Source organism: Capra hircus, chromosome 5, assembly GCF_001704415.2.
Source record: "Capra hircus breed San Clemente chromosome 5, ASM170441v1, whole genome shotgun sequence".
Taxonomy (NCBI): Eukaryota; Metazoa; Chordata; class Mammalia; order Artiodactyla; family Bovidae; genus Capra; species Capra hircus.
The window spans coordinates 102,303,936-102,326,131 of NC_030812.1; the positions used below are offsets into that span (position 1 = coordinate 102,303,936).

The 22,196-nt window shown below is 47.5% G+C and overlaps 1 protein-coding gene and 1 pseudogene across 1 annotated transcript; both read left to right on the plus strand.

Annotated features, from left to right (window-relative positions):
- C1R (complement C1r) lies at positions 337 to 11,387 on the plus strand. Its single transcript, XM_005680921.3, has 11 exons — positions 337 to 474; positions 1,190 to 1,418; positions 3,343 to 3,535; positions 3,870 to 4,016; positions 4,106 to 4,302; positions 4,808 to 4,955; positions 5,063 to 5,184; positions 7,739 to 7,817; positions 8,134 to 8,289; positions 9,776 to 9,850; positions 10,307 to 11,387. Coding segments are annotated over exons 1-11 (2,118 nt in total). The 5' UTR covers positions 337 to 472; the 3' UTR covers positions 11,077 to 11,387.
- Positions 17,120 to 18,026, plus strand: LOC102186752 (annotated as a pseudogene).

Genomic DNA, 22,196 nt, shown 5'->3' on the forward strand with positions numbered 1-22,196 from the left:
GGGGTTAAAGGAGAAGAGAGGGTCACAAAAGACCCCCCTCAACTGCGATTTCCACTGTTCTTTGGGTAGGAACCCTGAACACTCAGCCGCAGTCACCAGAAAGGACCCTGAAGAAAGGGGGCGGGATTCCCATCAGATTTAGAAAGGGGCATCTGGGCCTCCAAACCAAGGCTTTTCTATCCCTAAAAATGCAGAACCTTCTCCAGCCCTTACCCTGAAGGCCAGCAGGTGGCAGCACCATCAGGCATTTCACAACCAAAACTAAACCGAAACAGAATTTTTTTTTTTTCTTTCTTGGTTTTGTTTATGCAAATAGTTCATTCCCTACCATTCATCCCGGAATGGTCACCCCTTCCCCCTCCACAGTCCCTCCCTCCCTCTTCCCTCCTCTGCATGACCCTGCTCTCTCTGCACCCAGAGTGCATGAAGACGCTGTCACGAGAGTCAGGGATCCAACAACAGGCCTTAAGAAATGTGAGTAAGCCTGGTGGGAACCAAGGAGGGAGGGAGACACCAGAGGGGACGATCCTGGGCACAGGAGGCCCCCTGTCCCAGACTTACTCAGGGAGGTGCGAGCACCCTGACCCTCCCCATACACCTGATTCCTCCAGTGTGCCCACACGTGCACGCTCGAAAATGCATGCCCCATCTCTCCTCCAGAGGAGAAAGGAGACTCAGACCCAGGAGGTGAGGTCACACTGCCTTCCTCCTCCAGCTCATAGGGAGCAGCAAGGTGGGGTTGGGGGAGCCCGTCCCTTGGTCTAGACAGTCAGCCTCTGTACCTGAGACCCTCTTCCATAGGCGGTCTCTCCCAGAGGCCTTGCTGAGCATGTGGGAGCCATTTCAGAGACCGTGACTGGAAACCCTCACCCTTAGTTTACTGGTCCAAGCCAGCCCAATTCCTGGAAGGGGAGCAGAGTGATGCAACAGGGCAGGGAGGAGGCTGGGGAGAGAGGTGGGGGGAGCGTGATGACCTCTGGACTGGACACTGGCCCCGGGGAGGAGCACCCAGTGCAGCAGCTGCAGAGACCAGCCTGCCCCCTGCAGCCTCCCCACCCACCGTAGGACATCTCCCTGAGATCTAGAACGGACGGAGAGGAAAATGCCCAGCGGTACGGCAATCCCGTCCCCTGCCAGAGCAAGGGTCTGCACCCCTCCCGCCCTACAGACACCTTTTCCCTTTTGGCAGGTGGCTCTTATACCTCCTGCTGCTGGTCCTGTTCTACGGGGTTGGAGGCGCCATCCCCACCCCTCAGAAGCTCTACGGGGAGGTGACGTCCCCTCTGTTCCCCAAGCCTTACCCTAACAATTTTGAGAGGACCACTGTGATCACAGTACCCACAGGGTACAGGGTGAAGCTTGTCTTCTGGCAGTTTGACCTGGAGCCTTCGGAAGGTTGTTTCTATGACTATGTCAAGGTAGGGAGCAGATGAGGGGGGTGGGCAGAGGGAGAACTGAGTGTCTCTGGAACCTGGGGACCCGGGTTCTGACCAGCCTGGATAGGACACCCTGCCTGGGGACACAGCCCCAAGCTGGTGAAAGCTGATGGCCAGGTGGGGCTCTGAAAGTCCAGGGGTGTCGGGGATGGGAGGCCACTGGTCTGAGAGACCATCGTGGAGCACAGAGGGAAGAAACAGAGAGGGAGGGAACAGGCCCTGCTCTTGGGGAATGCACTGTCCACAGGAGTCAGAAAAACCTTCCCTGCCTGCTTACTTGCCCGGAGGATTTTGGAAACTTCCTTGCCTCGGTTTCCCTGTTGCCATGGAGAGTGTCACCACTCCATGGCTGCCTCCTCACCAGGAACACAGGGACGTGGGGAAGCGGCTTGTGTGTGGTGGTGGCTCAAGGGTGGTCTGCAGCCAGGACAGTGGGCTCAGTCCCCTCTCCTCTGTCATGACCAAGGGCCCGTCCCAGTCCCTCTTTCTACATCCAATAAAAATGAGATTCCTGGAGACTTCCCCAGTGATCCAGTGGCTAAAACTCTGTGCTCCCAAGGCAGGGGGCCCAGGTTTGATTCCTGGGGAACTTAGGTGGGAAACTAGGATTCCACGTGCTGCACAACACAGCCTAAAAATAAAATTAAAATTTTAAAAATGAGGTTATTGATTTGGGATTCAGATAGGGCCTACACACAGCCCATAAATACTATTTCCAGGAGATCTCTGGAGGATATAAAAGGATACCATGGAAATGCTGTATCTTCCTACCCCAGAGGACTTGAGATGTCAGCAGTGCTCATAGGGAGGGTCCTGGTTGTAGGCAAAGTGGGGATGAGATAGGAGGAGGGACGTCTTCTGTTTTGCAGGACTTAAGGAATCTGTGAAGGAAGAGGTAAGGAGAGCTCAGTGATGCTTGCTAAGCTGGCAGGTCCCGGATGCTCACATTCAGCTGAATATCAGGAGTCATGGCTGGACAGGAATGGGTTGACCAAGACAAGGTGGAAGGACAGGACAGAGGGTAAAGCAGACCCTCCAGGCTCTAGGGATGAAGCAATGATAGAAACCAGGTAAAGGCAACCAGTGGGAGGTGGACACAGGAGGAGATGTGGGTAAAGAAAGGTCTGACCCATGTTGTTGTTCAGTCACTAAGTCGTGTGAGACTCTTTGCAAACCCATGGACTGCAGCACGCCAGGCTTCCCTGTCCTTCAGCATGTCTGAGTTTGCTTGAATTCATCCATTGAGTCAGTGATGCCATCCAACCATCTCATCCTCTGTCATCCCCTTCTCCTGCCTTCTATCTTTCCCAGCATCAGGGTCATTTCCATGAATCAGCTCTTTATATCAGGTAGCCAAAATATTGGAGCTTCAGCTTCTGCGTGAGTCCTTCTAGTGAATAATCAGAGTTGATTTCCTTTAGGATTGACTGGTTTGATCTATTTGCTCTCCAAGGGACTCTCAAGAGTCTTCTCCAGCACCACAATTTGAAAGCGTCGGTTTTTCAGCGCTCAACCTTCTTTATGGTCCAACTCTCACATCCATACATGACTCCTAGAAACATCATAGCTTTGACTAGATGTATCTTTCTGGCAAAGTATGTCTTTGCTTTCTAGTATGCTGTCTAGGTTTGTCATAGCTGGGGGTCATAAAAAGGGAGGGCCGAGTCCCAGACACGGGATAATGTGCAAGGTCAGTCGGTGGGGATGCAGGACAGAGGAAAGGCCTCTGGGGAATTTGGAACAGCCAGAGCCCAGCAGGTAGAGAGCAGCTGGAGACCATCCGGGGGGGTGAGGGGAGTGGGGTGGGGCGGGATCCCCTCTCTGGGACAAGAGAAGGATGACCTTCATGACCTTCCATGTGGGACATGTCCCCTCAACAGCTTGTCCGCCTGTCCCTCCTCCATAGATTTCTGCTGATAAGAAGACCATGGGGAGGTTCTGTGGGCAGCTGGGTTCTCCCCTGGGCAACCCCCCGGGAAGGAAGGAATTCATGTCCCAAGGGAACAAGATGCTGCTGACCTTCCACTCGGACTTCTCCAACGAGGACAACGGCACCATCATGTTCTACAAGGGCTTCCTGGCATACTACCAAGCCGTGGGTGAGTGGCGCCTGCGCTGGGCTCCTGGGCTCAGACTGAGTGGGGGCCAGAAAAGGGAATTCTTGAATCCAAAGAATCGGGAAGCCAGGCCTTCTTGTTTTTCACCAAGAGAGCTTTTGCTAGGAGAGAACTATCCACCAGGGCCCTGTCCCCACTGAGCAGGTCCCAGAAAGAGTCAGAGGGGCCGGGAGTTCCAGGTGGCCTGAGATAACCTTGTCCTTAGGCCTCTGATGAGTGACCTCGCTGAGACCAGCGCCTCCACAGGTCCCTGCCCCGCCCCCCACCCACCCTGGCTTTTGTGAAATTGAATCCTTCCTTCTGGAATCTTTTCCAGACCTGGACGAATGTGCCTTGCAGCTCAACTCGGTTGAGGAGGACCCCCCGCCCCGGTGCCAGCACCTATGCCACAACTACGTCGGCGGCTATTTCTGCTCCTGCCGTCCAGGCTATGAGCTCCAGCAGGATGGGCGTTCCTGCCAGGGTGAGGTCTTGCCTGGGTGGTCTCAGAGGAGGCAGGGACTGAGCAAGGTGGGGCTCTCTGGGTGACCCGCTCTCGCTCTGCTCCCCCAGCCGAATGCAGCAGCGAGCTGTTCACGGAGCCCTCGGGCTACATCTCCAGCTTGGAGTATCCCGGACCCTACCCCCCTGACCTGCGCTGCAACTACAGTATCCGAGTAGAGCGAGGCCACACCCTCCACCTCCAATTCCTGGAGCCTTTTGAAATCGATGACCATCAGCAAATACACTGTCCCTACGACCAGCTGCAGGTACAGCCAACCCACCCCCAGAGAGAAATCCTTTCGTCCCCATCCCCACGCGTCTCCTCTCACCCCTCCTCCTCACTGGACCGTCTGGCCAATGGGCGCAGAAATGGCCAATGTCCCACATGAGTTGTCCTACACACCTGGCATCCAGGTGGCTCTAGTGGTAAAGAACCCATCTGCCAGTGCAGGAGATGTAAGAGATTCAGGTTCAGTCCCTGGGTCAGGAAAATACCCTGGAGGAGGTCATGGCAACCCACTCGAGTATTCTTGCCTGGAGAATTCCATGGACAGAGGAGCCTGGCGGGCTACAGTCCATAAGGTCGCAAAGAGCTGGACTCAACTGAGCAACTTAGTGCACACTCCTAGCCGGTGGGTCCTCGGGAGACTTTCTCCCCTCCAGCTGAAAACATACACCAAGCAGGATCCACACCACTGGCACCACCGCCCTAGCCCTGTGTCTGAATTGGAGACATGACCCTCTCTCTGTCCACCCCCACCACCACGGCAGATCTATGTCAGCGGGAGGAACATTGGTGAGTTCTGTGGAAAGCAAAGGCCCGAGCGCATTGATGCCCAAAGCAACTCAGTGGACCTGCTCTTCTTCACGGACGAGTCAGGGGACAGCCGGGGCTGGAAGCTGTACTACACCAGTGAAGGTAAGGCTGCCCGGGGGCCCTCACAGGCCAGAAAGGAGGCAGGATGAGGCAGGTAGAAAGGAGGTCAGTGGCTCGGAAATAAATGTGCCCTCTGGTCTCCCTAACAGTCATCAAGTGCCCCCAGCCCAAGACCCTGGACGCATTCACCATCATTCAGGACCTGCAGCCTCAATACCAGTACCGGGACTATTTCATCGCTACGTGCAAAAAAGGCTACGAGCTTGTGGAGGTAAGAGCCAGGGCCGAGGGAAGGGAGCTAACCCAGAGTCCGGCATAATTCACACGGAAGATGGAGGCTCAGCCCCACATGGAAACATAAGCATGTTTGAGCTGGAAAGGTTACCCGGCCTGCTCCAACTTGACTGCACACTGGAAATAGGATTTCAAAATTCTGATGTCCAGTCCCCTGCTAGAGACTAGTTCATGGGTCTGAAGGGGAGCATGGGTGTCAGGATTACCTATAGTTACTCGGTGATTCTAATGCCCAGCCAAGTCTAAGAACTACAGGTCCTCGCCCTATAACTCACTATCCAGTGAGGAACCGAACAGGCAGGGGTGGAGTTGAAGCGCAAGGCCTCACTCACGCAGCCTCACTGGGACTGGCAACAAATGCCCTACCTCTTGCTCCAGGGCTCTGTTTTTGTTTTTAAAACCTACCTGGCTTTACTCGATGATTCATGAATTGGGCAGCATTCCATTGAACAATCAGAAGAGGCTCCGTTTATGTCTACCGGTGGTCTTACCCCAGACCCACCACCCTGTCCAGAGCTTTGCAGACCCAGGAAAGAATGCAGTTTGCTCCACTGGTCAATCTCACAAAAGCTAGGAGACTAAAATGCTCCTCTCGGGACTGCCTGGTGGTCCAGTGGTTAAGAATCCACCTTCCAGTGCAGGGGGCGAGGGTTTGATCCCTGGCTGGGGAACTGAGATCCCACGTGTCTCAGGGCAACTAAGCCCATGCGCCACAACTACAGAAAGCAGTGAGGAACCAGTGAAGGCAATTAATAATATTAATTAATTAATGCTATTTTTTATAAACCATACAATTGGAGTTACCCTGGCTAGGGACCTGGGACTGGACATCCCATCTTTGTCTAGTAGGTCCCCTCGGAAGACCCACCCTGAATCAGAGAAGAGACCTTTGGTTTGTTGTGGTGAATTCACCCAACAAACATTTTAAGTGTTGATTCAGGCAGTGTTCTGGATGTGGGAGGTACAGTCAAAGAAACACACATGTTCACACAGGTTTCGTGGAACTTCCCTTTGAATAGAGATGAGTCAGCCAGATCACTGCTCGTTAGTCCAGGAAGGACTTGGGGGTCCTGGGCACGCCGCCCACTCCCGTTCAGGTTGCAACCCGCCCCGTCTATGCCCCCAGCACCCTCACCTTGTTATCATTCACATCACCAACTTTAAACCTAGTCGCACAGTTTATCTCACATTATTTACTTTTTATCTGACTCAGCAGTAAAGACTCCACCTGCAACGCAAGAGACGTGGGTTCAATCCCTGGGTGGGGAAGATTCCCCTGGAGAAGCATATGGCAAACCACCCCAGTATTCTTGCCTGGAAAAGTCCAGGGACCGAGGAACCTGACGGTCTATAGTCCATGGGGTTGCAAAACAGTCGGGACATGACTGAGCGACTACATAATAATTGACATTTTGCTCAGATATCCCAGTTGTTATGCACATTCTCTTGCAGTCTGATCCAGGGCTGGCAATCTGAGATGATTGTTGGTGTTAATAAAACTCATTCGTGTTGTCCAATTACTTTTCGTTTCAAAGGGTGCTGTCTCCTGGCCTGTCCCCGCCATCTGCTGGCCTAGGACAGCGCTTAGCATATGTCAGCATCTTGGGCCCCCTTGAAAGTGGCTGGGCTGCACTAGCATTTTAGGAAAGGCCCTTAGCCTTGAGAAGACTGCAGTCTAGGGGTGATGGGGTGATATGGGGCTTACCTGGCAGGGCAGTCCAGAGGGAAGAAACACGGCCCTGCTTCAGGGCAGAGACTTTTGTTTCAGTGCAGAGAAAGTGCAACTGTGCTTGTGGCTTGTTTGCTTTTTAATTTAAAACTGTGAAGTTCAGGGACTTCACTGGTATTCCAGTGTCTGAGATTCTGGACTCCCAATGCAGGGGGCCTGGGTTCGATTCCTGGTCGGGAAACCTGACCCCACATACCTCAACTAAAGATCCCACAATGAAGATTAAAGATCCTGAATGCCACAACTAAAACCCAAAGCAGCCAAAATAAATAATAATAAATAAATATTTTTTAAAATAAAATTATGGGGTTCAACTGGACCTCAGTGGAAACTCTTGAAATCCCCTCAAGATTCTAGAGAGGGGCTTATTGGATATAACAACTAGCCCTAGCTCCAATATTATTTTTTTTTAACTATTTATTTATTTACTTATTTGGCTGTGTCAGTATGTGGGCTCAGTAGTTGTGGCATTCAAGCTTAGTTGCTCCCCAGCATGTGGGATCTTAGTTCCCCGAACAGGGATCGAACCCAGGTCCCCTACACTGGAGGACAGATTCTTAACTACTAGACCACCAGGCAAGTCCCCCATGCTGACTTCCTGCTGTGTGGCTCAGTGAGCCCAGCTGTCAGTCTGGTATGAGAGGACCGGCTGGGAAGAAGGGCCCAGGAGCCACATCCACAGGTGTTGAGGTTCAAGAGCTGAGAGCTGACTTTGCCTCCTTACTGCTCCCCTGTGGGCAAGGGCAGGAGGCAGCCTCAGGGCCTCCTTGTACTAACGGCTGTTCCACCTCTGCTCCAACAGGGGAACAAGGCACTCCTGTCCTTCACAGCTGTCTGCCAGGATGATGGCACATGGCACCGTGCCATGCCCAGGTGCAGGAGTAAGTTGCAACTCAAGCATGTGTCTCCCCCCAGGAGAAGGGAAGAGGGTTGGGCCTAAGCGTGACCCCCAAAAGCCATTCCCCTGACTTGTCCTTTGAAGGCTCCAGCTCACGGGGAACCAGTCGGCCTTCATCTCTGCAGATGAGGGGCTCTGCCCAGAACTGAGTTTTATCCCATCCAATTATCATGCCTCACAAGAGCCCCCAATGACCATGTTTCCCGAAGGCTCTCAGCCTGTTCTGCGGGTTCCCACCCCTCCCACTGAAGTTCCGGTACAGTCCTTCTCAGTTCACACGGCCCTGTGCTCTCTCCTAGTCAAGGACTGCGGGCAGCCCCGAAGCCTGCTCAATGGGGCCTTCAATTACACCACCAGAGAGGGGGTGAACACCTACGAGGCCCGTATCCAGTACTACTGCCACGAGCCCTTCTACAAGATGCACACCAAAGACGGCACAAGCGAGTCTGAGCGAGGTAGGGACACGTGCAAACGGCTGTCTTCTCCCTCTCGTTGGAACATCTGCAATTTCTTTCAACAGAGTCTCCAAGGAGGGAATATTAAGATATTTATCCCGGGCACTGGCTTCAGGGGTGCCAAGAGGCTTCTAATAAGGTTGAAAGAGCAAACATTTGAGCTGATAGGATGAAAGACTCAAATCTCTCATAAACAGCTCTCTCTCACCGCCACCCCCACCATCACCACCCCCACCCTCAGCAGCACCCCCAACAGCACCCCCTCTACAGGTTTATCAGTGGGGTTTCCTCAGCATTCGCCCCACATCCCCTCTCAGGTTGCTGTGTTGTGACTTTTTACATTACTAAATTACTTTCAGACTCATCAATGGGTATCTTAAAAGCTTTTTGATGAAAGAAATCACGTGATTTGTAGGTTTAAAACATGCCAAAAAAAGAAAAAAATATCTTGTTTATAGGCAATTGTTGTTGCTGTTAGTTACTCAGTCACGTCCGGCTCTTTGTGACCCTATGGACTGTAGCCTGCCAGGCTCCTCTGTCCATGGGATTCTCCAGGCAAGAATACTGGAGTGGGCTACCATGTCCTTCTCCATGTTTACAGGCTATATAGGGTATTATTTAAGAGCTGGACTTTGAAGTAAGACAACTCTCCATTTGCATCTTGGTTCTGGCACTTAGAAGTTATATGACCTTGTATAAATTATTTAAACACAGTTTCCTCAACTCTAGTGTTAGTCTGACTCTGAGACCTCATGGACTGTAGGCCGCCTGGCTCCTCTGTCCATGGAATTCTCCAAGCAAGAATACTGGAATGGGTAGCCTTCCCCTTCTCCAGGGTACTTCCTGACCCAGAGATCAAACCCTGGTCTCCTTCACTGCAGGCTGGCTCTTTACCGTCTGAGACACAAGGGAAGCCCTCCTTGTGTCTAGGAGGAGGGTAATGATGCGTATCTGAAAGCATCACCAAGGTGCTTCAATGAGATAAAATGTTGAGGTCAAGCAAGGTACACTGTCCCCAATCAGAAAACATAGCTACAGGTAATTCCCTGACGGTCCAGCAATTAGGACTCCATGCTTTCACTGCTGAGGGTTCAGGTTCAATCCATGGTTGGGAAACTAAGATTTGCACAGCAGAGCCAAACACCCTCAAAAAATAAAACAATAAAACATAACTTCCATTATCACCCACTACCCAGCACCAAGATGCAATAATGATAAGATCTTCTTGATAAGTTCCTTCCAGTTTTTGTGTCAACTTTCACACATAGGGATCACACTGAATATGAGTTGAGTATTCTGATTTTTCCATTTAGCATCAAAACAAAAACATACACATGAAGCTTTTCAAAACACACACTTTCAGTCTCCCATCCGCAGGTATTCCAACCTTTCCCTTTGTTCCTCCTCCATTCTGTCCTCGCTTTGGTACTCTTGGTCCCTGCCCACACCCATCCCCCAGCCTGAGCTCAGCCCCCTCTCCCCTCAGGGCTGTACACCTGCACGGCTCAGGGCATTTGGAAGAACGAGCTGGTAGGAGAGAAGATGCCTCGGTGTTTGCCAGGTGAGTGGAAGCCCTCCACTGTCCTCTGTGGCCTTGGCAGCCATGCAGGGTCTTGGAGGAGGGGTGGCATAGACAAGAGAGAGACAGTCCAGCCTGAAGCTGAAGACGGACATGGGGCATCTGAAGAAAGGAGAGGAGATGCCCCAGGAGAAGGGCAGAGGGACCCAGAGAGCTGGCCCTGTCCTGACAGTCCTGGACTTTTCACTGAGCAGATGGGAGACCAAGATTAAATAAAAAGGGCAAGAAAAGCCCTGGGGAAGAAAAACAAGAGCAAGCAGAGGTGGCTGACAATATGCCAAAGACCAGGGGTGAGGAGAGGGGTGGGGTGGGAAGATGGGAAGAGAGGAAAGGGTCCTGAACCAAAAAGAGGGACGAAGCGGAGGGGACAGGCCATGGAGGGAGGTGGGCGGACGGACACTGCCGTTTCTCTCCCTGAACCCATCTTCTCCTCCCCAGTGTGCGGGAAGCCAGTCCACCCTGTCGAGCAGAGGCAGCGCATCATTGGAGGCCAGAAGGCCAAGCTGGGCAACTTCCCCTGGCAGGCCTACACCAACATCCATGGGCCCGGGGGCGGTGCACTGCTGGGGGATCGCTGGATCCTCACGGCCGCACACACCATCCACCCCAAGGACCACGAGGCTCAGGGGCCCCCCAACTTAGATGTGTTCCTGGGCCACGTCAATGTGGAAGATATCACCAAGCTGTCCAACCACCCGGTCCGTAGGGTCATAATCCACCCAGACTACCGCCAGGAAGAGTCCCACAATTTCGAGGGGGACCTCGCCCTCCTGGAGCTGGAAAATAGCGTCACCCTGGGCCCCAACCTCCTGCCAATCTGCCTCCCAGACAATGAGACCCTCTATGACCCAGGTCTCGTGGGCTATGTCAGTGGCTTTGGGATCATGGAGGAGAGAATTTCTCACAACCTCAGATTTGTCCGTCTGCCAGTAGCTAGGCGAGAGCTTTGCGAGCGCTGGCTCCAGCAAAAAAACAGGAATGATGTGTTTTCTGAAAACATGTTCTGTGCTGGGAACCCAGCCACAAGGCAAGATTCCTGCCAAGGGGATAGTGGAGGGGTCTTTGCAGTGAGGGACAAGGAAAATGACCGCTGGGTGGCCACGGGCATCGTGTCCTGGGGCATCGGGTGTGGTGAAGGGTATGGGTTCTACACCAATCTCCTCAACTACGTAGACTGGATCAAGAAAGTGATGGAAGTGGAAGACTGAGCTCAGGATTGCCTAGGTCAGAATCCAGACAGCAGTGTATTAAAAAAAATTTTTTTATCTGACCAGTTGTTGATAACTTCTAAGAATCCATATTAAAATCACTAATGCAGAAAGATACCATGTGAAATAAATTCTCTTCTCTATAGTCCCATCCACGTTCTTCACCTGAAACAACCCAAAGGTCACCTTTATTTCCCTCAAGAATTGCACAAGATATATTCCACCATATCTAGGTATCATTGTCCTCTTCCATTTTTATACCATGGTGTAACTGAATATAGGGTGTCTTCCAACTAAAATTTTATGGGAAAGCCCATTGTGTAAAATGAATTAAAAGCAGTATTTAATAAATATAAATATATTTAGTGACATCAGGGCTTCCTTGGCAGCTCTGCCATAGAGTCTGCCTACCAATGCAGGAGACAGTTTTGATCCCTGCTCTGGGAAAATCCCACATGCCTCAGAGCAACTGAGCCCGTGCACCTGGGCTCCACAACCTTCCAGCCGCAACTACTGAAGCCAGTGTACTCTAGAGCCCGTGCTGGGCAATAGGAGAAGCCCACGCAACAATGAAGACCCAGCACAGCCAAAAGACTGATTGATTTTTTTAAATATTTAGTGAAATCATATGTAAAATATTTTCATGGGAAGGCAATGGGAATAGTTAATTTGCTGCACACATTTATCATTAGAGTTGTAGACACTTTCTCTCTCTCTTTCGTTTTGATTATACACTACAAAGAAAATCCTTATTTTCCTGCATAAACAGCCGCAGATACAAGATCTTTTTTAACAGGTCAGTTTCCAATCTCTAAATATTCCTTAAGAGAAGAGTGGTATGAAATTTTTGTTCCCAAATTTAGTCACTAACAGTACTTTTTCTAATCATTTATTTACATATGTATTTACTTTTTGGCCACACCTCCCAGCATGTGGGGTCTTAGTTCCTGGACCAAGAATGGAGCCTGTACCCCTGTAGAGGAAGTGCAGAGTCTTAGCCACTGGACAACCAGGGAAATCCCATTAACAATATTTCCAAATAATTTATATTATTTAAGATATGTTTAAAGGCCAGAGAAGAACTGAAAACTTGGGATAAACATTATAAGCATTTACACCAGAATATTATCATGATATTATTGCAGGTATATTGTCACCCTGCTTATTTAACTAATATGCAGAGGACATCATGAGAAATGCTGGACTGGATGAAGCACAAGCTGGAATCACGATTGCCGGGAGAAATATCAATAACCTCAGATATGCAAATGACACCACCTTTATGGCAGAAAGCGAAGAAAAACTAAAGCGCCTCTTGATGAAAGTGAAAGAAGAGAGTGAAAAAGTTGGCTTAAAGCTCAACATTCAGAAAACGAAGATCATGGCATCCAGTCCCATCACTTCATGGCAAATAGATGGGGAAACAATGGAAACAGTGACAGACTTTATTGGGGGGGCTCCAAAATCACTGCAGATGGTGACTGCAGCCATGAATTTAAAAGATGCTTGCTCCTTAGAAGAAAAGCTATGACCAACGTAGACAGCATATTCAAAAGCAGAGACATTACTTTGCCAACAAAGGTCCGTCTAGTCAAAGCTATGGTTTTTTCAGTAGTCATGTATGGATATGAGAGGTGGACTAAAAGAAAGCTGAGCACCAAAGAATTGATGCTTTTGAACTGTGGTATTGAAGAAGACTCTTGAGAGTCCCTTGGACAGCAAGGAGATCAAATCAGTCAATCCTAAAGAAAATCAGTCCAGAATATTCACTGGAAAGACTGATGTTGAAACTGAAACTCCAATACTTTGGCCACCTGATGTGAAGAACTGACTCCTTAGAAAAGACCCTGATGCTGGGAAAGATTGAAGAAAAGAGGACAAGGGATGAGATGGTGGGATGGCATCACTGACTCAATGGACATGAGTTTGAGAAAGCTCCAGGAGTTGGTGATGGACAGGGAGACCTGCTGTGCTACAGTCCATGGGGTCACAAACAGTCGGACTCAACGGAGCTACTGAGCTGAACTGATTATTGCACAAATGACTCTGCTGGACTTGTCTGAACAACCTTACTTGAGCTGACTCACACAGGCCTGAATTAAAGAAGATCAAGGCAGAATTAAAACATTCCTGAGTAATGGCGAGTTTGTAAGTCTAAATGCAGGTCCACAGTCCCTTACATGACACCCTCAAGTCCAAGTGCCTTTCAATGTTCAACATTTTACAGATTCCAGAAATGCGATGTACCATCTGTGTCATGTAATACCGTCATATTACAGCAGTGTCCAGGGCAGCACCTTGCAAGAACACAGATAAGTGAAGTGAGTCAGAAAGAGAAAAACAGATATTATATATTCTCACATCCATGTGGAATCTAGAAAAATGGTACTGATGAACCTATTTGCAGGGCAGGAGAGGCAACACAGATGCAGGGAACAGCCACATGGACACGACAGATGGCAGGGTGAGAAAGGGGGTGTGGGATGAATTGGGAGATTGACATGTACACTATTAATATTATGTATAAAATACGTAACTAATGAGAACCTATTGTACAGCACAGGAACCTTACTCAGTGCTATGTGGTGACCTAAATGAGAAGGAAATTCAAAAAGGAGGGGATATATGCATACATATAGCTGATTCACTTTGCTATACAGTAGAAATTAGCACAACATTGCAAACAACTATACTCCAGTTTTTTAAAAAGAAGAACTCTTCTGAAAAAACATTTGAATAGTCATAGTAAGTGTGATAAACACTCTGGATAGCTATCTATCAGTTACTGTCAGGTTTTGCCACTAAATAAGTTTTGGTGTCAAACTTATTAAAACACTTTCCATTTTTAAGAGCATTTTAAATGTCAGGATTGGGGATTTTAGGATCGTGGACTTCTATAGGTGAAAACGAAAAGAAAACGTTTTCTCATGGAGTCTACGCGAAAGCATACACAAGTGGCGTGGGCTACGTTTGAAGAGTATATGCCAGTTGCAGTTCTTTTAATGTTTAGAAATGTTTTTAGAAGTGAAACACTGAGGATTCTGATGGAGATAGGAGTGGAGTGGGTGGAGATGAAAATGGTGAAAACTAAAACTAGATCTAAAAAATTTAAGTTGTATGTTATTTCTAAGATTCTTGGCAAATTTAAGATTCTGAGTCCTTGGTCCTTATTGTAATTATCTTGGACCTTATTGTATGGTCCAATTATCCTTATTGGACCTCAGGAGAATTCAATGACTGCTCTGACCTTCTTGTTTCCCACTGTCTTCCCCCAAAGTCTTGTCCATCTTATTCTTCAAGGGCACTGAATAGAAAAATAAGGACAAAACCAATATTCTGTGAACATGCAATTAATAGAAAAAAATACAAATTGCTTTTGGACTTTTGGGATTAACGTAACTCATAAAAAGGAATATATTTAAATTAAGATGCCACTTTTTTTACCAATAAGATTTACCAGTAATATATTATATTGGTGAAGACATAGAGAAGACAGTCACTCATGCATTGTTTTGGTTTTGGGGGGTTTTTTGGTTTTGTTTTGTTTTTTTTGGAATGTAAATTGGTACAAACTCTGTACAGAGCAATTTGCTAACATGCAATCAAAGTTACAAAGGCACATTCCTTTGATCCCACAATTCCAACTCCATGAATTTTTCCCACAGATATTCTCATATATGAGATAAATGACCTATGTACAAGGGTGCACACTCCAGCGTTGTTGGTTATAGCAAACTATTAGAATCCTGAATTCTGAAAATTCTAGTACCAAAGTTTCAAGTAAATTATGGAATACCCAAATAATAGAACACAACATAGTAATTCAATCTCTAAGACAGATAAATGAAAAAAGTAAGAAGCAGAACAGTGTAACAAAATACTACCATTTGTATTTTCAAAAGAGTAGTTATATACTACTTTTACATGTATAAAGTATCACTGGAAGGTTAAATAAGAAACAGTGGTGGTTTCTGGGGGAAGATAGGAGTAAAAAGAAAAGTTACCACTGTATTCTCTTTTGATCTTCCCAATTTTGAGTAGTGTAGATGTTTTACCCAAGCTTCCCAGGTGACTCCGTGGTAAAGAACCTACCTGCCAATGCAGGTGGTGTGGATTCCATCCCTGGGTCGGGAAGATCCCCTGGAAAAGGATATAGCAACCAACTCCAGTGTTCTTGCCTGGAAAATCCCATGGACAAAGGAGCCTGGCAGGCTACTGTTCATGGAGTTGTAAAGAGTTGGACATGACTTAGTGACTAAACAACAATAGGAAGATGTTCCAAAAGGAAAGACAGAGCTGCATTCAGTTCAGTTCAATTGCTCTGTCATCTCCAACTCTTTGCGATCCCATGGACTGCAGCACGCCAGGCTTCCCTGTCCATCACCAACTCCTGGAGCTTTCTCAGATTCTTGTCCATTAAGTCGGTGATGCCATCCCACCGTCTCATCCCTTGTCCTCCTTTCTTCAATCTTTCCCAGCATCAGGGTCTTTTTAAGGAGTCAGTTCTTCGCATCAGGTAGCCAAAGTATTGGAGCTTCAGCTTCAGCATCAATCTTTCCAATGATATTCTGGACTGATTTCCTTTAGGATTGACTGGTTTGATCTCCTTGCTGTCCCAGGGACTCTCAAGAGTCTTCTCCCACACCACAGGTCAAAAGGATCAATTCTTCAGAGCTCAGCTTTCTTTATGCTCCAACTCTCAGAGCTATATTAAAATATTTTTTAATTTTTGAAAGGTTTAAGGAAATAACCTCATTGAGAAAGCTTATATTTAGCAAAGATTGAAAAAATTCAGATATTCAGAGACTTCAAGTGCTAGGGGTGCTAAGTCGCTTCAGTCGTGTCTGACTCTTTGCGACAACCAGGCCCCTCTGTCCAAGGGATTTTCCTGGCAAGAATACTGGAGTGGACTGCCATTTCCTTCTCCAAGGGATCCTCCTCACCCAGGGATGGAACCCTTGTCCTTTACATCTCTTGCATTGGCAGGCAGGTTCTTCACCACTAGCACCACCTGGGAAGCCCTAGGGGGAAAACATTCAGGAAGAGGGAACAGGCAGTGCAAAGGCCCCGAGGCAAGAACATGCTGGCTCCATTAGGGACTTACAAAGACAGCCAAAACAGAGCTCACGGATACAAACTCATAGTTCAAAAGGCTTATTCTGGCTTCTGGATTGTGGCCAGAGTATATATGGGGGTGGGGGTGGGGGTGGCAGGAAGCATGAAAGCGACCAGTTAGGAGTAACTGGCTACCAATTATGGTTACCCCAGCAAGAACTGATGGTAACTCAGACCAGGTAGATTTAGTGGAAGTGATACAAAGTAGTCAAAATTTGCAGAGAGCCAAAATATTTCTTGATGGAGTAAATATTGGAGAAAGAAGGATGAGAAAAGGAAAGAAGTCAACTAGATGCAGAAGACTACAAAGGGAGGAGATTTTATTAAAAACCATGAATCGTCTTTTGAACATGCCGAGTTTGTGTCTGTGTGTGCTCAGTCGTGTCCATATGCTCAGTCGTGTCTGCCTCTTTGTGGCCTCAGGGACTGTAGCCCACCAGGCTCCTCTGTCCATGAAATTTTCCAGGCAACAGTACTGGAGTGGGTTGCCAGTTCCTCCTCCAGGGCATCCTCTCTACCCAGAAACTGAACCCACATCTCTTGCATCTCCTACATCGGCAGGTGTATTCTTTACCACTGTGCCACCTGGGAAGACCATGAAGTTTTTAATAAACGCCTGTTAGAGAGGGCTTCCCGGGTGGCACTAGTGGTGAAGAACCTGGCTGCCAGTGCAGGAGATGTAAAGGACATGGGTTCCATCCCTGGGTCAGGAGGATCCCCTGGAAAAGGAAATGGCAACCCACTCCAGTATTCTTGCCAGGAAAATCCATTGGATAGAGGAGCCTGGTAGTCACAAGGAGTTGGACACAACTGAAGCAACTTAGCACCCCTAGCAGCCTAGAAAGATGGAGTAACAGAGATCAGATGGACCCTCCCGCCTGAACCAGACAAACCATAGCAGCAACAAAAACATCAAATATGTGAAACAATGGTGTTTGAGACATTGGCCCTCAGGTACTGAAGACAATGATTCCTGAGAGACTGAATCCTATGATTGTCTCAGCTTAACTGCCTTGAGAGAGATTCAAAGCTGAGGTGCTAGGAGAAACCCAGGTAGGGCTCAGCAGACTCCTTGAGTTGAAGATACAAAGCCACAAGCGCACAGAACTTAGTGTCAGAGAGGAATCAGCCACACACAGAGAACTCCAGAAGATCCTTACAAATATTCACCCACAGGCGAGGAAATTACTGAAGGATGGAGGAAAAAAGCCTTCTGAGATGATTAGAGGTAATAGCACCCTGAATGTGTGTGTGCTAAGTCGCTCAATCGGGTCCAGCTCTTTGTGATACTATGGACTGTAGCCCACCAGGCTCCTCTACCCATGGGATTCTCCAGGCAAGAATGATGGAGTGAGTTGTCACACCCTCCTCCAGGTGATCTTTCCCACCCAGGGATTGAACTCAGGTCTCCCACACTGCAGAAAGATACTTTACTGTCTGAGCCACCAGAGAAGACCCAATAATACCCTACCAAAAAGCACATGAAAAGATATTCAACATCACTAATTATTAGAGCAATGAAACTCAACACTACAATGAGGTATCACTTCACATTGGTCAGAACGGCCACCACCAAAAAAATCTCCAAACAATAGCTCTCCGGCCAATCACCACCATACTGCCACCACAGACACAAGCTGTGTGCAGCCCGTTAAGCTTGCCAGGGTCACCAAGGTACTGGGCAGGACTGGTTTGCAGAGACAGTCAAGTTGGTGCATGTAGAATTCATGAACAAGGTGAGCAACTCCATCATTCAAAGTATGAAAGGCCCCGTGTGTTAGGGCAACGTGCTCACTCTACTGGAGTCAGAGCAAGAGGCTCAGAGGCTGCGCTGAACTTGTGGCTCCATTCTGGATGTCTGGTTGACCACTTAGCCCATGAGGATGATCTGCTGTTAATAAATCATTTATTTTGTATGTTTAAAAAAATCCACAAACAATAAATGCTGAAGAAGGTGTGGGAAAAAGGGAACTCTCCTACACTGTTGGTGGCAGTGTAAAATGATACGGTCGCTATGAAGAACAGAATGGAGGTTCCTTTAAAAACTAAAATTAGAGGCAACATGCATGCATGCCGAGTCACTTCAGTCATATTCAACTCTTTGCGACCCTATGGACTATAGTCAGCCAAGTCCCTCTGTCCAGGGGATGCTGTAGGCAAGAATGCTTGGAGCAGGGTGCCATGCCCTCCTCCAGGGATCTTCCCCACCCAAGGATCGAACCCACATCTCTTACGTCTCCTGCATTGGCAGACAGGTTCTTACCCCTAGCGCCACCTGGGAAACCCAACCAAACTGGAAAACCTCCAAACGTATGGGGCATTAGGTAGGGTGGGTCAATTCAGTCACTCAGTCATGTCCGAATCTTTGTGACCCCATGGACTGCAGCATGCCAGGCCTTCCTGTCCATCACCAACTACTGGAGTTTACTCAAATTCATGCCCATTGAGTTAGTGAGACCATTCAACCATCTCATCCTCTGTCATCCCCTTCTCCTCCCGCCTTCAGTCTTTCCCAGCATCAGGGTCTTTTCAAATAAGTCAGCTCTTCACATCAGGTTGCCAAAGTATTGAAGCTTCAGCTTCAACATCAGTCCTTCCAATGAATATTCAGGACTAATTTCCTTTAGGATGGACTGATTTGATCTCCCTGAAGTCCAAGGGACTCTCAAGAATCTTCTCCAACATCACAGTACAAAAGCATCAATTCTTCAGTGCTCAGCTTTCTTTATAGTACAACCCTCACATCTATACTTGACTGCTGGGAAAACCATAGCTTTGATTAGATGGAACTTTATCAGCAAAGTAATGTCTCTGCTTTTGAATATGCTGTCTAGGTTGGTCATAACTTTCCTCCCAAGGAGTAAGCATCTTTTCATTTCATGGCTGCAGTCACCATCTGCTGTGATTTTGGAGATCAAAAAAATAGTCTCTCACTGTTTCCATTGCTTACCCATCTATTTGCCATGAAGTGATGGGACCAGATGCCATGATCTTCGTTTTCTGAATGTTGAGCTTTAAGCCAACTTTTTCACGCTCCTCTTTCACTTTCATCAAGAGGCTCTTTAGTTCTTCTTCACTTTCTGCCATAGGGTGGTGTCATCTGCATATCTGAGGTTATTGATATTTCTCCTGGCAATTTTGATACCAGCTTGTGTTTCATCCAGTCCAGCATTTCTCATGATGTCCTCTGCATATAAGTTAAATAAGCAGGGTGACAATATACAGCCTTGACCTACTCCTTTCCCAATTTGGAATTAGTCTGTTGTTCCATGTCCAGTTCTAACTGTTGCTTCTTGACCTGCATACAGATTTCTCAGGAGACAGAAGTCTGGTATTCACATCTCTTTAAGAATTTTCCACAGTTTATTGTGATCCACACAGTCAAAGGCATATAAAGCAGAAGTAGATATTTTTCTGGAACTCTCTTGCTTTCTTGATGATCCAGCGGATGTTGGCATTTTGATCTCTGGTTCCTCTCCCTTTTCTAAATCCAGCTTGAGCATCTGGACATTTTTGTTTCACGTATTGCTGAAGCCTGGCTTGGAGAATGTTGAGCATTACTTTGCTGGGGTGTGAGATGAGTGCAAGTGTGCAGTATTTTGAACATTCTTTGGCATTGCCTTTCTTTGGGATTGGAATGAAAACTAATGTTTTCCAGTCCTGTGGCCACTGCTGAGCTTTCCAAATTTGCTGACATATTGAGTGCAGCACTTTCACAGCATCATCTTTTAGGATTTGGAAGAGCTCAGCTGGAATTCCATCACCTCCACTAGTTTTGTTCATAGTAATGCTTCCTAAGGCCCACTTGACTTCGCATTCCAGAATGTCTGGCTCTAGGTGAGTGATCACACCATCGTGGTTATCTAGGTCATGGAGATCTTTTTTGTATAGTTCTTCTATATATTCTTGCCACCTCTTCTTAATGTCTTCTGCTTCTGTTAGGTTCATGCCATTACTGTCCTTTATTGTGCCCATCTTTGCATGAAGTATTCCCTTGGTATCTCTAATTTTCTTGAAGAGATCTCTAGTCTTTCCCATTCTATTGTTTTCCTCTAGTAGAAGGGTCTTATCTCATAGCAGGGAACAATGGGCCACAGATTAAATGTTGCTCTGGTCCCAGCTAATAAATGTTAAAAGCAAGACTCAACTGAGTCCAAGAACAAAGCTCAAAAATATTTATAGAATTACAAAAATATCCCACACTCAACAAGATAAAATTCACAGTCTGACAGCCAATCAAAGAATATGAAATATTCAAAAAAGCAGGAAAATACGATCCATAACAAGGGGGAAAATCCACCAAAACCAAGCCAGAACTGATACAGATGTAAGAATTAGCAGACTCATTAAAATGATTGTTCTAATGATATGGTTATAACTGTCAAAAAGTTACAAACATGTCTATGAGACTCCCTAGGAGAGATGTTAAGTCGGCTGATGTGTAGATTTGGAGTTGACACAAAAGGTCTGAGCTAAAAATGTAAACTTCAGAGTCATTGGTAGGTATATGGATGTGTGTTTAAAGCCACAGCATGGACGAGGCCACCAAAGGAGTGAAGCAGGATAGAGAAGAGAAAAAATCAAGATCAATGAGTATGCCCTGAGACACACCATCAAAAGCCTGGGAGAACAGAAAAAATCAGCCAAGCATGCTCAGAAATAGCAGCTGCTGTGGAGTGAGTCTGTGTCTCTCCCTCAAAATTTATATGTTGAAGCCTTAACTTCTAACATCATGGTATTTGGAGGTAATATAACCCAAAAAGGAAACCAGCTGCTCAAAAGCCAATAAAGAGGCCAGGTTGGTGATGGAAAGGAAAGTTTGCTTTATTTTGGATACCGGCAACTAGTGGGAATAAGAAGCTTGGATGGCATTACCACTCAATGGACATGAGTTTGAGTAAACTCTGGGAGATACTGAAGGACAGGGAAGCCTGGTGTGCTGCAGTCCATGGGGTCACAAAGAGTCAGTCATAACTGAGCGACTGAACTGAACTGAAGGCAATTTTACATCCCCACTCTCAAGTAATCTCTCCATCTCTGCTCATCAAGATGAGTTCAGTTCAGTTCAGTTCAGTTGCTCAGTCGTGTCCGACTCTTTGCGACCCCATGAATGGCAGCATGCCAGGCCTCCCTGTCCATCACCAACTCCCGGAGTTCACTCAGACTCACGTCCATCGAGTCAGTGCTGCCATCCAGCCATCTCGTCCTCTGTTGTCCCCTTCTCCTCCTGCCCCCAATCCCTCCCAGCATCAGAGTCTTTTCCAATGAGTCAACTCTTCACATGAGGTGGTCAAAGTACTGGAGTTTCAGCTTTAGCATCATTCCTTCCAAAGAAATCCCAGGGCTGATCTCCTTCAGAATGGACTGGTTGGATCTCCTTGCAGTCCAAGGGACTCTCTAGAGTCTTCTCCAACACCAAGGTTCAAAAGCATCAATTCTTCAGCACTCAGCCTTCTTCACAGTCCAACTCTCACATCCATACATGACCACAGGAAAAACAATAGCCTTGACTAGACGGACCTTAGTCAGCAAAGTAATGTCTCTGCTTCTGAATATGCTATCTAGGTTGGTCGTAACTTTTCTTCCAAGGAGCAAGTGTCTTTTAATTTCATGGCTGCAATCACCATCTGCAGTGATTTTGGAGCCCCCCAAAATAAAGTCTGACACTGTTTCCACTGTTTCCCCATCTATTTCCCATGAAGTGATGGGACCAGATGCCATGATCTTCATTTTCTGAATGTTGAGCTTTAAGCCAACTTTTTCACGCTCCTCTTTCACTTTCACCAGAGGCTTTATAGTTCCTCTTCACTTTCTGCCATAATTGTGGTGTCATCTGCATATCTGAGGTTATTGATATTTCTCCTGGCAATCTTGATTCCAGCTTGTGCTTCTTCCAGTCCAGCATTTCTCATGATGTCCTCTGCATATAAGTTAAATAAGCAGGGTGACAATATACAGCCCTGATGTACTCCTTTTCCTATTTCGAACCAGCCTGTTGTTCCATG

Excerpts from the sequence above, each read along its gene's own strand:
- C1R (XM_005680921.3), top strand. Across the intron at positions 1,419-3,342 it reads GTTTCTATGACTATGTCAAG|ATTTCTGCTGATAAGAAGAC; the intron begins GTAGGGAGCAGA and ends CCTCCTCCATAG. Across the intron at positions 4,017-4,105 it reads GGATGGGCGTTCCTGCCAGG|CCGAATGCAGCAGCGAGCTG; the intron begins GTGAGGTCTTGC and ends CTGCTCCCCCAG.